This window comes from Crinia signifera, chromosome 8 (assembly GCF_055691185.1).
Source record: "Crinia signifera chromosome 8, ASM5569118v1, whole genome shotgun sequence".
Lineage (NCBI taxonomy): Eukaryota > Metazoa > Chordata > Amphibia > Anura > Myobatrachidae > Crinia > Crinia signifera.
This window is the reverse complement of record NC_139224.1, coordinates 52,252,736-52,269,754: the sequence shown is the minus strand read 5'-3', so window position 1 is coordinate 52,269,754 and position 17,019 is coordinate 52,252,736. Positions and strand designations below refer to the sequence as shown.

Below are 17,019 nucleotides of genomic sequence, written 5' to 3'. Positions count from 1 at the left end.
ACACATTATGCCACATGGAATGAGAAACAAATTCACACTGACTGAGCCAAAATTCACACTATGGTTCACGGATTGAGTCAAAATTCACATTATGCCACACAGATTAAGGCAAAAATTCACATTGTGCCACATGGATTGAGCCAAAATACACACTATACCAAACAGATTGAGCAATAATGCACAATATGATTCATAAACGGGCATTGCGCACCAAAGGTGTGCATTAAAAATTACACCATAATATCCATTACATGTTAAGCCACACACCATAATGTCCATTACGTATTAAGCCAAACATCATAATGCCTATTACAGCTACATAAGTGCTGCTTACCTATATGCTCATTGCCAGGGGTTCCATGCTCATTGCCAGAGTTTCCATGCTCATTGCCATGTGGGATTACATGCTCATTACCAAGGGGGAATACATGCTTGTGGTAACTGAGGGACAGCCGCCGCCAGGCAGAAATGACAGCCATTGACAGCGGGACAGAGAGCAGGGGGCTGCCTGGCTGTATTCAGAGCAATGTAGGTCCCAGATATTTGATATAATACCTCTTTCACACCAGAAAATGCAGGTATTTACCCAGGAATATTGACCCATGATCATGCAGGGACATTCCCGGATTGGCCCCTTTTACACAAGCCTAGTTCCAGCATTTTCTGGCGTGAGGAGGAGAGAAAACTACCCTCCCCCCTTTAAACAACCAGCTATATCTTCGGAACCAACTGACCCATTTACACAAGGGATTTGAATTACTTTCAAATGAATTTGGTCCTGTGAAACTGGGCCATTTGGTTCCAGAGAAATCTGTCCTCAAACAACATGAACAACCATGAAATGACATTTCAAAAATGAAAAAAAAAAAAAAAAAAAATCGGTTTATACGAAATATCTCTAGAACCAATGAACCCATATGGACCAGCCTGGTATCAGATTGAAGGCCCAGCAATTTGGGTTAGACTGATATCAACCTTGAGCTTCTGTGATGCCGTTGAAACGAGGTGGGAGTCGGAATTTGTGGGTCTCATGTTATCCTATGGGGAAAACGTTCCAGCTTTGCCTGGCAGTATATCCGGTTCCCGGGGGGCTAGAGACGCGGGGCTGGGCTCGTTGGAAAGCCCTGACCCTCAGCTACAAAATGGGCCTATTTAGAGAGTGGGCCTGGAGCTGTAGCTCCATCAGGCCCATTGTTAATCCGGCTCTGCATACATGGCACGAACGTTCACCTAACCACCCTAATATCACGATGACAAATCCTGCTCTCTTCCTCACTTTCTTCCTCCTGTGTCTCCCCCCCCCTGCACTTATTATTGTTTATGCCATCTCGCTACATTATACAATGAGTATTTTATACTACAGATTTGAATGTATGCATTGTAACCACTGTCATGTATTTGTATGCTCATTTCTCACTTTGCTCAATTCAGGCCTCCAGATGTATTTATTTTCCACCATCCCCTATCTAGGTACACAGAAATGCATTGCTCAAACACACTCAGCCATAGGCCAATATATTTGGAAATGCAACCCCCCCACCCCCAGCCCCTGGAGCTTCCAGATTTAAAGACATATCACCACACATGCTTACTTGCCCAAATAAGCGGCTGGTCATTTCCTCCAGTGGTGAAGCAATGGGTAGATTTGGAGAAGGATCTACATCCTCTCTCTAACCTTATAGATCTACTGTGGATTCTCACACAATGCAGACCCCCAATACAGAATCTCTCACGCACTGTATCATACTCCCTCAAGGCATGGGATACTGTTGTAATCTTTCTGAAAGCCATTAACAGATGAGACACTGGCTAAGGACTAACATCAAGCACTTGGAATGATGTTAAATACACCAAATACCAGTACACTGAACTGAGATCAATTAGTGTGAAAATTCTAAAGGGGCAATATAAAATGGTCCAAAACCACCAAACCCTTCCATTGCAGGGTGTAATGTCTTTTTAAATTATTATTTGTATTTGTTTTACATTATTATTTGTATTTGTATTCATGTCAAAAATTTTAATTTAGAATTTTTAATATTTTGCTGATACTACGTTCTAATCTAAGAATAAATTGTAAAGATAATCTAATCTTGATTGATTTTTAACGCTGCTTATTTGCACATGCACTTTTTCTTGTTCTCTCTGAAAGCCAGAAAAAGCCTTTAGTAGCTCTCACTGGATCGATCCCTGACTTGAATGTCTCAAAATGGGTCTCTTACGGCATTGCTACCGTTACTGACCTAGCCGATGGTTCCAGAATTACTCCCTTCTCTGCATTACAATCTCAATTTAACCTACCCTATAGCAAAATGAGTATGTATTTATGCATTTCACATTGGCTAACTAGCTTAATTAAAGCCTCAAGTCCGCTATCCCTACCTCCTGCTAAAATCATTTCCAAATTGTCTTCCTGTAGCAATAGAGGCTAGATTTTGGTATTCTATATTCCAAGACACCACGATACCGGTGAAATCCTCAGCTCAACCGCAGTGAGAAGCAGATTTAAACTATGTTTAGACAACAGCAATGGGAGGCTATTTATTCATCTTCTCATACGATGTCCAAATGTAATAATCTTAAAGAAATGCACTTCAAACTCCTACATACAGTAGGTTGTATTTTTCACCAGCCAAATTACATATAATCTGGCCTGAACAATCCAAATTCTGAGGTAGGAGACATCTTCCATATATATTGATCGTGCCCAAGGATTTGCCCCCTTTGGAATACTGTCTTTGCATTTGCCTCTAAAGTGCTTAAAACTACTCTCCAAAAGTCTCTTTCTATTGCTCTTTTTTATATTTTTCCCACAAGCGGATTGCTACAGTATGTGTTAGGCCATATATAGATAGCAACTAGGGCTGCAATAGCTCAATACTGGAAGGACCCCTCTCATCCATTGTTGCTCAAAGTTATCCATAAAACTCACATGGCATTTGAAATGGAGACTCAAGGCCTACCCTACTCATTGCATGCAAACTCCTCTTTAGTTAAGTAGTATAGCTGGCATGCTTATTTCGGCTGCCACAAGGAATTTTGGTGCCCGGGACGGATTTCCAGTCTGGGCCCCTCCCCCATCTCCCCCACCATCTCTTTCCGCCCCCTTCACTTACCACCCAACTCCTGCTCCCTCATCCCCTCCTGCTGGACGCAGTAGGTCCCGAAGCACAGGCTTCGTCAATGCAGGACACTGGTGGACAATTCAAATGCAGCACCGGCTGGTGAGAGAGCTCATGTACCGGCAGACACTCTGATTGTGTACGGTACACAAGCTCTGATTGGCTCAAAAGCTGGTGCAGCGTTTTAATTGGTCATAGGCGTTCTGCATTGAAGAAGCCTGTGCTTCGTTCAGTGCACCGAGCACAGCGCAGGCAGCACAGCAGAGGGTTGAGGTGGGTAAAATGAGCTGCCCGGGCCCTTCCAGAGGCCGGGACCCAGGACAGCTGTACACACAGCACCCCCCTGTTGGCGGCCCTGTGCTTATTTTACCTCTCAAGAAGCAGCTGATATCTTGCTTGATACAGAGTACTGACTTCTTATTGTAGAATATCTTACCGCTTGTTAGCCTCCATTGTTATTTCAGCCCATCTGTCTGTGAAAGTTATCCAATTTTTGAGACACCTATTGTATACATCTATGTTATTTTGTATAAAGTATGTTTATGTTAGATGACTCCTTGTTCCCCCTCCCTTCCTCCCTTTTCTTTTTCTGTACCCCTTCCCTTTCCGTGGAAACAGAACAAAAAATTTAATAAAAATGATTGATGTAAAAAAAAAAATTCACAAAAAAGAAAGTAATTTTCTCCCTTGTTTTGTGAGTTTGATAACGTTTTGCAACCCCATAGGAACCTATGGGGATTGTGGCATTTTTTGGAAATGGAAGGACCGCCTTCGATTTTAGTTTGATGGGTAACAGGACCCTGAATAGTGCACTGCAACACATTTGACCAATGCAGGCAGCAATGAAGAGATGTAGGATGTCATGTGACCCGCAGGAGGGCGCAATTGGACATGCACACCTAACGATATGCCTGATTGGCCTGTAAACGAAAAATTGGCCCGATATCATGTGTGTGTACCCACCATAAGTCATGACTTCCTACTGTCCTAACACTTCCAAGGGACTGACCAGTTTTTTTAAAAGTAGGTCACCTCACGTATCTCTCCCAATTCCTAATCAAATGGGTAGGATCGGGGAACAATATTATGTAATTTGCATAGTAGCACCTAGCCTTGCCCCCCCAGCAAGCCCCAACCTGTATAGTCATCAACTGCGCCTCCCCTTCAGGAACTCTGCAGTGGAATATTTTACATTTGTCAAGTATGGATTAAGTACTTCATGGGCAAATTTCACTGGGTATCTTTGGACATGTATTCCACTTTTTCTTCCTTTAGCTAGGCAAATGGAACAAGTAAGGCAGGGGGCATGCAAGTATTGGTTGAGCACAGTAAGGGTATGTTCCTACAAATGCATTGCACACAGATGACTACTGACTGCAGCTACATTGCACCTACTAATACTCTTATTAATAAGGCTGTTGCAGTGTATTCACATGATTTATTAGATATTTGCAATTGATGTGCATTAGCATTTTTGGACCTATCTTTAGATGGTGTTAGCCCACTTTTGCATTAAAGCAGGGATGGGGAACCTTTGGCCCTCCAGCTGTTGTTGAACTACACACCCCAGCATGCCCTGAAACAGTTTAACATGGCCAAATAGCAAAGCTGTAGCAGGGCATGCTGGGATGCGTAGTTCAACAACAGCTAGAGGGCCAAAGGTCCCCCAACCCTGACTTAAAGGATACCTCCTTAGCAGCCTATTATCATCATGATGTCCATTGGAAGAACTGCACTTTGTGTGCGACTGATTTATTTATTATCCTCCTCAATTTAAATATATGTTATTATTTAAAAAATATATATGAAATAATTGCACCATCCATTGCTGAGAACTGCATACATTATGGCTGTATACATACAAAATGTGATTTATTGTAATGTGCTGCCTGTTACAGCCAGGAGGGTTACCACCTGTTTTCAATGCACAGGAGGGATGCGCAACATTTTTAAAACTGCTCAGCAAAATATTAGTCTTGTCCCTTATTATTCAGCTGCATATCTAGCACCATTTTACTGCTTACTTTGGCCTTCAGGGGTCCGTGCCCCCCTCCAGCCACCACCCACAAATATCAGCACACACAAAGATGCGTTTAACTTTTGGAAAAAAAAAAAACATGTTTTGCCATCCCATTTCTAAACCAATCTGCTGGTGAGATCTTGTTCTGCTTTCCCCGTTCCATGGTTATTCATGTGCAAAAATATCCTCAGATGAAAAGTACCATTGTGTTTGTTCTTATAAACCTGTCAGTATTTTACCTCCTGGAAACAGAGGGCATTGATAAATTCTCCTCATTACGGCTCATTTGTCTTGGCCCTGGATCATCTCCAGAATTTAGGGAACTTGGTGTTTGATTCGGTTATTTGCTTGTTTATATCACGATTGGCACAGGTGGAAGCAGCCTGTGTTTTCAGTCTCCGATGTTTAATTCATGCCCTCGCCCTTCCCCTCTAAGCTCCCATTGTCTTCATGCCTTCCCTCTCAATGTTCTGTTAATGGAGGGAAGTTTACATTGCTTTTCCTGTGCACCCTCTGGCCCTAGTGAAATTCTTAGTCTCTAATGTGACTTCCTTCCTTCCAATCTTCAGGAACTAAAAGAAAACCTTCTCTGTCCTTCACTGGAACTTTTACTACAAGATTGTTAGTGCAAGCCTCTTTCAGACAGACACTGATGTACTTCTGTGGAATACAATAAGTTATTAAGGACTAGATACAGTAAGCTTCAAAAAGTTATAAAATTGAGAGTGATAAACAGCTAGCCAATCAGCTCCTAGCTGTCATGTTACAGGCTGGGTACAGGCATCTGCTATGTAAATACTGTCTAGTCTTGGTGGGGGCTTAGTGCCAGATGTATTAACACACTTACCTACTTTCTGGCTGCCCTTTCCGGGAGAGGGCAGCCAGCTCATGGGGAGCGGGGCAGCCGGGATTGAAAAGGGGTGGGGCAGGGATGGAGCCACATGAGTGTCTACTTGTTTGGGGGCATGACCAGAGTGGACAGGTAGAACCTGATTGGCTAGTTGTTTATAACTCGCTACTTTATCACTTTTTGAAGCTTAATACACAGGGTTGCCTACCCTCCCGGAAAGGCTGGGAGGGTCCTGGAAATCAAGTCCCCCTCCCGGCCCCCTGGAAAGAGGAGCAACCCTCCTGGGAAGCCGTCCGGCTACCGCGACCACCCCCACCCCCTTAGCGGGGGGTTCATGGGTCAAATGACACGAATCGCACAGTTTTAGACCCACCCACCACAGTGCAATTCATTACAAATGGCATTGTACCCCGGGGACATGGCTAAAATGGTGCGATCACTCTGGTCATGCCCCCAAAGAAGTAGCCACTCATGTGGCTCCATCCCTGCCCCACCCCTTTTCAATCCCGGCTGCCCCGCTCCCCATGAGCTGGCTGCCCTCTCCCGGAAAGGGCAGCCAGAAAGTAGGTAAGTGTGTTAATACATCTGGCCCTAAGCCCCCACCAAGACTAGACAGTATTTACATAGTAGATTTCTGGCTAATAGGTCAGTCACATGTATACTGTATGACCAACTCACTGACTGAAACACAACTGCCCACACAGCAGTCAGTCCGTGTCAGGTGTACTCATTAACAGGGAGCAACCAATGGAACATAATTAATTCCCCCTCCACTTGGGGCTACTTTCTGAATGACTAATAATCACTAAATGAAATAATTTGCAACTTCTCCATACCAGTGTTTAAGGGGATACGTATGAATATAGTACAAATTCATTTATTACCCAGAGTGCGGGCCAGTGTTTTGTGGGGCAGCAGACATGAGTGGTCTGTTTGACAGCCTGACAGACCATGGTGCCCTAATGAATGTGTTATGTGGCCCGTAGACTACAACAAAAGATTGAACCCCTAATTAGAAATGTACAATGGTGTCTGTGTGCACAGCATGCTTACTCCATGTATGTCAGCATTTTGATTTGACAACACGCAGCAGGACACATTAGGCCACACAATGGTCTGCCTGTATTGAAACCATTTGATGTAGTCACTCCCCAAAATCAGTACTGTTAGCAGTTATGCTGTTGCTAAATTTAGGATAGGGTATACACTATTTAAAAGTACTAAGGCATTCATTTCGGGAGCTTGACCCCGGGAGCGGTGGCGGTATACCACAGTAGCCTATGGACTACTCTATTATCAATTTTGCCAGAGAGGGATCTTAAGGATCCCTCCCAGTTACTATCCAGACATCAATGCATGTGCAGTACTGCAGTGGGGTTCCGTAGCAGAAATTAAAGTGATCACACATGCATACCTCCCAACATGACCCACTCCAGGAGAGACACAATGCTCTGTTTCTGCACTTTCCTCTTAATGTGTGATTGCTGTTACCTGTTTTAAACAGGTCAATGGTCAAGAAAGGTGTTTCCTAACAGGTGATGGCAATCATAAATTAAGAGGGAAGTTCGGAAACAGAGCATTCTGTCCCTCCTGGAGAGGGGCATGTTGGGAGGTATGCATATGTAATAATCACTTTACTTTTTAATTATCGCCCGAACGGGCTCCTATCGCATACTTGCCTACCTGACCCTCTCCTTCAGGGAGAAAATGCTCCTGGACTTCCCTGGTAATGTATAATTGCCTTCACCTTTCTTATCAATGACCTAGCTCACCACAGGTGATGGCAATCATACATTACCAGGGAAGTCCAGGAACAGAGAATTTTCTCCCTCATGGAGAGGGTCAGGTAGGCAAGTATGTCCTGTCACAGTCTTTGGTGACCTCATAGTGGTACATTTAGGCAAATAAAGATTAACACTCACGATTTCAGCGGGACAGTCCCGATTACCGGGTCCTGTCCCGCTGTCCCACCCGCGGCCGGAGGTGTCCCACTGCGGGGGGGGGGCAGTTGGGAGCCCCCCCAATTTGACAGAATAGACGCTGTGCGGCGTCTATTCCCGGCCGAAAACGGGGATTCGGCTCATTTGCATAAACCGTGCCCCTCATTTACATAAACCGCGCCCCCTTTTTGGACGCTTCGCCGCGCGAGTATACCTATTTCTGCAGCTACAAAGTTGGGAGGTATGAATTAGAGTGATTGGGAATCTTTATGCTCAGGGGCCTACCACACATATTAATTCATCTGCCCTTTTAAAAGATATTTGATGGTCTTGTGCAGGGAGATAGCGCTTTATTCTCTGAAGGTGCCTGTGGAACATAACCCAGACAAAGGTATTCTGCCTGATCTAGTTGCTAAGTGAGCATTCATTCCTTATAAAGCAAACTATGAGCCTCGGCTCTGGAAGTGCATTTCATGTCCTTACAATACAGGCATATGTTGTAGTGAAAGGGTTACAATTAAATGCAAGATCTGCCAGAGTGCAATTCTCATGCCCACCAAATACTTTCTCCCCAGAAGTCACTCCCTCGTTCACCCTCACTTTCTCATTCCCTGCTTTCAGTAGCAGTTTTCATCTTGAGGCTGAGCTAAATTTGGTATAATCAGCAGTTTCTTCAGACTTTTTGGCTTTGTTCTGCAGATCCACCCTTGTTTTACCAGAGCAAAGAGGGAAGACAGAGAGAGAGAAGAGTGAAGACCAGTGAATTAGAACAATAAGCAGATTGGAGGAAACAAATTATCCCCAGACAGGAGGGAGCTACAAAGTAAATTGAAAGAGACAAAAGTCTCAAAGTATAATTACAACATAAATTCACCCCAAGAAAAATACACACTCATTTTACCCAACAGATACAGTATTTAAGGTTAATAAGATGATCTAAATTGGAAATGTGGGGGGCCGGTGTGATGTAAATTTATGATCTATCGGGTCAGTGATTTTCCTCCCCCCTGCCCAAAACAATTCTGGTGCTCCCAAGAAGGGGCGAGGTGATGTACTATGGGCACCACTGACTGAGCTGACAGGTGACCCAGGCAACAGTAAGTGCTGAGCTGGTCCTGCTCCGTGCATATCTAATGAACGGGGACCCAACGCAGTGCATATTTAATGAGCGGGTCCCCGCCCCATATGCACGGGACACGGAGACCCACTCATTCAATATGCACTGCACTATGTCCCCGCTCATTAGGTATGTACAGGGTGGGTCCAGCTCAGCGCTCACTGCTGCCTGGGTCGCCTGTCAGTTCAGCCAGCGGCGCCCACCACAGACCCCACTAGCGCCACTCCCCCAAGCCACTGCAGGGTCTGCCACATATGTAGCTATGCCACTGTATGGGGTCTATTGCCTATGTTTTGGGGAGAGAGATAAAGTAGATGGATATAAGTAACAGCCAATCGGCTTGTTACTGCCATATTACAGGCTGTTTTTGAAAAATGATAGTAAAGAGCTTGCTGGTTGCAACTTTATGGCCCGTATTCAAAGCGGCCAGCTAGGGGGTTAAAAAGCGGGGATCTCAGAAACAAGCGACCCTCGCTGTTTAACCCCCTCGCCGGCCGCTCACCCTATTCTGTGTTCCGGGGGAATCCTCGATGTCACAGGATAGCGAGGATTCCCCCAAACAGCGGGGCTCGCTGCATTTAGCTGCGAGTCTCGCTGTTTCTGCGGCCGCATATGCCGATTCCCCCTCGCTCCAAAAATGGAGGGGGGAATCGGCGTATGCGGAGGGGTCAGTTGAATACTGACAGGACAGCTGTGACAGCGAGCCCCCAGCATTGATACACCCCTATGTCTATCCACTTTATCTCTCCCCAATGCTTTAGTTAGAGCCCTATTTTACTGGGGAAACAGGTGAGATCCATGGGCTACAGTATGTAATAATAAATATATACTGCAGTGGATTCAGTATGAAATACCGACGCCGGAATCCCGACCGCCGAAATGTTGACAAAGGGGGGCTGCGCTTGCCACTATATACGTAAGTAAAGTGAAATGGCTTGTATAGAGTTAAATACAGAAGCTTTGGTAGCTAAATGTACTCTTTCCTCTATCAGTAACTAAGCTTTGTCAGAAAGAGCAGTACAGATTAATAATAAACAGTAAAACAAATGTGAAAGCTATTTATACAGGGCAAGATAAGACAGGGGTCAGAACACTGTGGCACACAACATACAGCGCAGCACAGGGGTCATACAGTGGCAAACGAAGAAGTCTATTATCCGCAGGACAGTAAATACAGCAGCAGAATCTTCAATAAGACAAGGAAATATAAGCACTGTGCACAAATCATCCTGACGTGCACTTGATACAAACTTTAAGAAAGTGCAGTAGTGTGAGGGACCTGCCACATAGTACAGGTGGCAGATTAATGGGGTGGCAATAATAGCAGTTAGTTATGTAGCTCTCGCTGTTTGTGGAAGGAGAACCAAATCGAAGGGTAATATTTTAAAAAGTTGATCATGTTAATTGTTACATTCTATTTTTAGATTTCTGACTTCGAGGTCACATGGCCCATCGGGTACTCCTATATACTTCCGAATCAGCACGAACCCACTGATAAGTGGCATGATGATGGCATTGAAATCCATATCATTTCCACACAACTATTCTTTTGTATTATCCTGAAAACATTCACAGAAACCCCTCAAACATCTTACCCATGTTATAGCTGATTAAGCATGCCAGTTATTGGATGTGAGAAACTAATGGCTAATGAAGCTTTAAAAGTTAGCAGATGTTAGAACTATGGTATTACGTCAGTAACTGTTTATAATTCTAGAGTACATGTCAGCACCCTCTGCTAGCAAATGGTTAAACAGTGTTTAGGAATAGCTATATTACAGCCTATGGGTTGTTACGGGATTACCTGCTCTTGTTAGTTCCAGGCTGGGAGTCTGGAGCTTCAGTAGAACACCATAACAGCTGGAAGAATAAGGGTCCACAATGCGTGTGAGAGGTTGCTGGTAAAGTAGGCTGGGACAGACAGAGCAGGGCAGCAGCCTATAGGGAGGGAAGAGGCAGATGAGGTGGAGAAGGGAAGTTAGGAAGTAATAGGAGACTGAATAAAGGAATTAGGTAACAGATAATAGTGAATATAAGAAGAGGGCATAAAGAGATATAATAAAGACGGTAAAAATAAACAGTGGATATAGCAAATAAAGATTATAGATAATATTTCTAAAGGGCTGGTAGAATTGATATTTTGTCATTTGGAGTTATTTAATACATTGAAGAAAGATTTCTCCATTATACATGAAATTTTTTTTTACTTACTAATTTTTCAGACAGGAACAGAAAATATTTTTCAATTGGACCTTTGGGATTTTACGTTTGATTAAGGTTTCTGATTTGTAGCAGGTACATATTTAGGTTCATTCCTCCATTGTGCATAACATTCAGCTTAAGGCTATAGGGCAAAGACAATAACTAATATAGAAATTTGAGCCGTGCAGTATATCTCCATACCTTCTGACATTGCTACTGGACCAATTTGCAGACAGTGGCCCACATAGGCCCTTATTCTGGTTCACTCCCAAAGGCAAATTCCTTCTCAAATGGAAAAAAACATGTGCACTGCATGGGAGGGGGGCAGATGTATTGTGCAGAGAGATTTAGATTTCGGTGAGTTATGTTTCTGTGCAGGGAAAATACTGACTGCTTTATTTTTGCACTGCAATATAGATCTCACTTTCAAATAAAACCCCACCCAAATAGAATTTTCTCTGCACATGTTACATCTCCCTCGCCTGCAGTGCACATGGTTTTGTTCATTTGAGAAGGAATTTGCCAGTGTGATTGAACCAGAATTAGGCCCATAAGTGGTGCTAAAATTAGTTATACCTACCAGACCATATGGGGATTAGGGCGGAGTGAAAAAACTGAAATTGAGAAATTCAAAATCGGCTAGTGTAGGAAAGTTGTGACATGACCTGAATAAGAAACGTGCAAAAGCATTTTGATCTGAGTCAACATCTTCTGTTCTGGCAAGAGTCCTGAAGTTTCACTTTTTAGGTGAAAATGTCGAAACCTATGAAGATGCTCCAATCTAGTTATAATTATGTCAGGATGTCTTAAGCCCCATACACACCAGAAAGATTCATGCAAGATTAGGGTACAATTCGTCGTTCGTAAAGACGGTTGTGCATGAATCTTATCACTATCGTTTGTTTTTTACTCACGATTGTGGTCGTTAACGATTGGATGCGCGCTCCCGTCAGCTCGTATGTCGCATTGGCGGTTTTGCCTCCTGCAGCAGAATCAGCCGATCCGCCCGCAGATTGTGTGTTGATCATATGCACATCGTTAGCACATTGAGTGTGCTTCCGTCGTCGCGACCATCCATCCGATCCGTGTTTTCGCGCGAGTTCCTGGACACTCCTACCGCAGCCATATTGCCCCGTGGATGCAGCAGCGAAGGAGCACACGGCGTCTTCTACTGCGCGCACCTGACAGCAGGTAAGCAGGCCACCGCTGACCTCAACACCCCACCTGGGTCCCCGCTGCCCATACCAGGCCACCGCTGACCTCAACACCCCACCTGGGTCCCCGCTGCCCATACCAGGCCACCTCTGACCTCAACACCCCACCTGGGTCCCCGCTGCCCATACCAGGCCACCTCTGACCTCAACACCCCACCTGGGTCCCCGCTGCCCATACCAGGCCACCTCTGACCTCAACACCCCACCTGGGTCCCCGCTGCCCATACCAGGCCACCGCTGACCTCAACTCCCCACCTGGGTCCCCGCTGCCCATACCAGGCCACCGCTGACCTCAACACCCCACCTGGGTCCCCGCTGCCCATACCAGGCCACCGCTGACCTCAACTCCCCACCTGGGTCCCCGCTGCCCATACCAGGCCACCGCTGACCTCAACACCCCACCTGAGTCCCCGCTGCCCATACCAGGCCACCGCTGACCTCAACACCCCACCTGGGTCCCCGCTGCCCATACCAGGCCACCTCTGACCTCAACACCCCACCTGGGTCCCCGCTGCCCATACCAGGCCACCGCTGACCTCAACTCCCCACCTGGGTCCCCGCTGCCCATACCAGGCCACCGCTGACCTCAACACCCCACCTGGGTCCCCGCTGCCCATACCAGGCCACCGCTGACCTCAACACCCCACCTGGGTCCCCGCTGCCCATACCAGGCCACCTCTGACCTCAACACCCCACCTGGGTCCCCGCTGCCCACTAATAAAGGTGGCCAGATGTATTATGCCAGCCCAGCCGCCAATCTTCCCCTGCGGCCTACCTACCAAATATTATGCCACCACCACTAAATGTAATGTAAAGATGATAAATGCATAGAAATATGATTTATTAAAATTTCTTAAATGTATAAAAACAAAACATTTATTTTTATTAATTATATACAGTTTAATGAAACATATAATTTTAACTACTATTTATATTAACCAAACTATTGACATTTGAAAAATATGTACATAGACTATTGTCAAATTTTTTTTTTTTTTGGCAGGAATGTCCCAGGCACTGGTCAAAGAACAGGAGTTTGTGGAGGCATTCATAGAGAAATACCGCGAACTTGAATGCCTCTGGAAGACAAAGTCGAAAGACTATAGTAATAAAATCAAAAGAGCTCAAGCGCTGCAAGATCTCCTTGAATTTAGCAAGAGCTACAACCCAGAGGCTGATACGGAATGGGTCCGTAAAAAGATCCAGAATTTGCGGACTGTGTTTCTTAAGGAACATAAAAAAATACAGTCTTCCAAAAGGTCCGGTGCTGGTGCAGGAGAGGTGTATGAGACGTCGCTGTGGTATTACCACTTGCTGACCTTCACACTCAGCCAGGAGGTGCCAAGGCGAGGGCTCTGCATGATGGTGGAAGGCGAGGCGGATGACGTGACAGCGGCCATGGATGAAAGTTTCCAGCCGTTATCAGTAAGTACTGGTCCAATGTGTATATCACCCCTTTGCCCCATTTCTTTCTTTCAATCAGTTTTTTGTTCCTTTATCCAAAAAGATTTTAAATGTGGTCTTCCTGCCAGGGGACAGCACCAACACCATTGAAATATGCCTTATATTGGTCCCTGACCTGTTTGGCTCGTGCTGTCCCCCGGTACTGCTGGGCCGGCATCTCCAGGGACACAATTGGGGCAACCTCCCTGGGATCATCTGGGTCCTCCGGCGGTGCTGGTCCTGCCGGGCGATGTGCCCTTTCTTTGCGGCGAAGTAAATTGTGCAGGACGCAGCACGCCATGACGGCTCAGTCAATTTTATCCAGCCGGAGGTTGATGGCTGTGTGGAAAATGCGGAATCTGCTGGCCATTATCCCGAATGCACTTTCCACAAGCCGGCGTGCCCTGGAGAGCCTGTAGTTGAACACACGTTTGTCGTGGTCCAGTACACGCTTGGCATAGGGCTTCATGATGTGTTCATGAAGCCCAAATGCCTCGTCCGCAACAAATACAAAGTTCAGCCCATGCTTGGTTTGTTGAGCTGTGGGCAAGTGCATGGTGTTGGAGGCGAGCCTGTGGTAGAACTTGGTGTCCTTCAAAGTTCCACCATCTGAGGCCCGACCATTCCTGCCGACATCCACAAAGAGGAACTCGTAGTTCGCATTGACCACAGCCATCAGCACAATACTGAAGTACCCCTTGTAGTTGAAGTAGTACGAACCGCTGTGGGGTGGCTGATTGATCCGGACGTGTTTCCCATCGATGGCTCCTCCACAATTAGGAAAGTTCCACGCCTCATCAAATTCAGCAGCGATGTTTTGCCACTCCTGAACGGTGTTGGGGAACTGAAAAAAAGAGAAGGTGATGTTAACTAATTGTTGTTGTTTTCTTTTCCACAGACAACAAGTACAGAGATAGAGGTGGTCCACACCTCAACCCCTAATCCAACCCCAGAGCCACAAGACTCATCGGGAACAATCTATGGAGTTCCGGAAACCCCCACCCCGCCTCAACTATTTGGCAAAAAGAAAAAACGCAGAACCAAGGCAGTTCCTGAACAAGAACCCGATGATATTCTGGTTCGAGCCGAAGAGGTGCTGCGTAGGCCATCTGATGAGTTTGACACCTTTGGAAAGTACATGGCTGATGGCTTACGGAAGCTACATCCGGACCAACAGATGGCGTTCGAATGCGTCACAAGCGAACTCCTGTTTATGGGCCGACAGGGCCGCCTGTCAATCAAAACCACACTGATGGGGCTTCTTCCATTGCACCAGACGCTGCAACAGATGCCTGCCGTACCCTCACCAGCCATTGCATCATTGCCTTTAAACACCCCGCCCATTAGACAATCCTGTACCCAACCTCAGACCCCACCCCGGTACAGTCACATGTATACAACATTGTTGGGAGACAGCACGAACCTGGATGATACACCGGTTTTGCAAGATTTATGACCGCATCCCATAGAATTATTTCGCAGTTGGCATGGAGTAGTATGTAACACGGTGCTTGTGGCGGAGATAATGGCCATGCTGACTTGTTGCATACTTGTAGAACAATGGGGCCGGGACCATTGTATATGCAGTATGCAACAGGTAATCATGAGTCCCTTTCTTTATCTGCGCTCCAAGCGCCGTCTCTCTACTGCTCCATACTGCAAGGCAATGAGGCACTGGTTTGGTTTTAAGTTAAAATAATTTTAGTAGTTATGGCACTTTGCCTATGTTTTATATGCTATGTGTGTTCTTTCTATAGGTCCATGCTTGGAGCAGTATGGCACATGGTGCATGTTGTGCAGACAATGAAAGGACCTTCATGCTACAGTGGCGCAGAGTGCAGAGCAATGGGGCCGGGACCACTACTTCTGCACTATGCGCCATGGATGCATGAGGGTGCTTTTGTTGTCCGCGCTACATGCGTCGTCTGCCATACTGTCCCTTGCCGCATGGCAATGAAGCATTTGAAATGCCTTGTTATTTTTAGGGCACTTTGCCTATGTTTTATATGCTATGTGTGTTCTTTCTATAGGTCCATGCTTGGAGCAGTATGGCACATGGTGCATGTTGTGCAGACAATGAAAGGACCTTCATGCTACAGTGGCGCAGAGTGCAGAGCAATGGGGCCGGGACCACTACTTCTGCACTATGCGCCATGGATGCATGAGGGTGCTTTTGTTGTCCGCGCTACATGCGTCGTCTGCCATACTGTCCCTTGCCGCATGGCAATGAAGCATTTGAAATGCCTTGTTATTTTTAGGGCACTTTGCCTATGTTTTATATGCTATGTGTGTTCTTTCTATAGGTCCATGCTTGGAGCAGTATGGCACATGGTGCATGTTGTGCAGACAATGAAAGGACCTTCATGCTACAGTGGCGCAGAGTGCAGAGCAATGGGGCCGGGACCACTACTTCTGCACTATGCGCCATGGATGCATGAGGGTGCTTTTGTTGTCCGCGCTACATGCGTCGTCTGCCATACTGTCCCTTGCCGCATGGCAATGAAGCATTTGAAATGCCTTGTTATTTTTAGGGCACTTTGCCTATGTTTTATATGCTATGTGTGTTCTTTCTATAGGTCCATGCTTGGAGCAGTATGGCACATGGTGCATGTTGTGCAGACAATGAAAGGACCTTCATGCTACAGTGGCGCAGAGTGCAGAGCAATGGGGCCGGGACCACTACTTCTGCACTATGCGCCATGGATGCATGAGGGTGCTTTTGTTGTCCGCGCTACATGCGTCGTCTGCCATACTGCCCCCTTGCTGCATTCCAGTCAATTAATATAATGTTCTTGCAATATTTAAATAAACAACATTACTATATAAGCATTTAGGATAACAATATTTAAATCAACACAAAGCACTTTTAAAAATTATGTGTACTCAATGTGCTGTATGACACATGGTACTTGTGGTACAGACAAAGGACATGGCCACGTGGCACATAGTGCATATCAATGGTGCCAGGACTATTGCATCTGCACTATGCATCACGTGAGGTGGAGGGGACATGCATTATCTGCACAAGCACCATGTGTCATACTGAGATCTACCTCATGTCCGAACAAAGACAATACATTTGCTTTATATTTTTGATATTTGCATAACTTT

The 17,019-nt window shown here is 45.7% G+C and overlaps 2 protein-coding genes across 2 annotated transcripts in view; one reads left to right on the top strand and one right to left on the bottom strand.

Moving 5' to 3' along the window:
• The window catches only part of CDC42EP1 (CDC42 effector protein 1), a 35,775-nt gene extending 24,775 nt beyond the window's left edge, over window positions 1-11,000 (bottom strand). Inside the window, exon 1 of the mRNA XM_083156367.1 lies at window positions 10,854-11,000. The gene's annotated coding sequence lies outside the window, so the exon portion shown is untranslated. The remainder of the gene's footprint in view (window positions 1-10,853) is intronic.
• A 2,397-nt stretch (window positions 11,001-13,397) lies between these two features.
• Window positions 13,398-15,510, top strand: LOC146026041 (uncharacterized). Its single transcript, XM_083156366.1, has 2 exons — window positions 13,398-13,890; window positions 14,807-15,510. The coding sequence occupies exons 1-2, from the start codon at window positions 13,471-13,473 to the stop codon at window positions 15,362-15,364; spliced, it is 978 nt and encodes a 325-aa protein (XP_083012492.1). The 5' UTR covers window positions 13,398-13,470; the 3' UTR covers window positions 15,365-15,510.
• The last annotated feature ends 1,509 nt before the right edge of the window (window positions 15,511-17,019 follow it).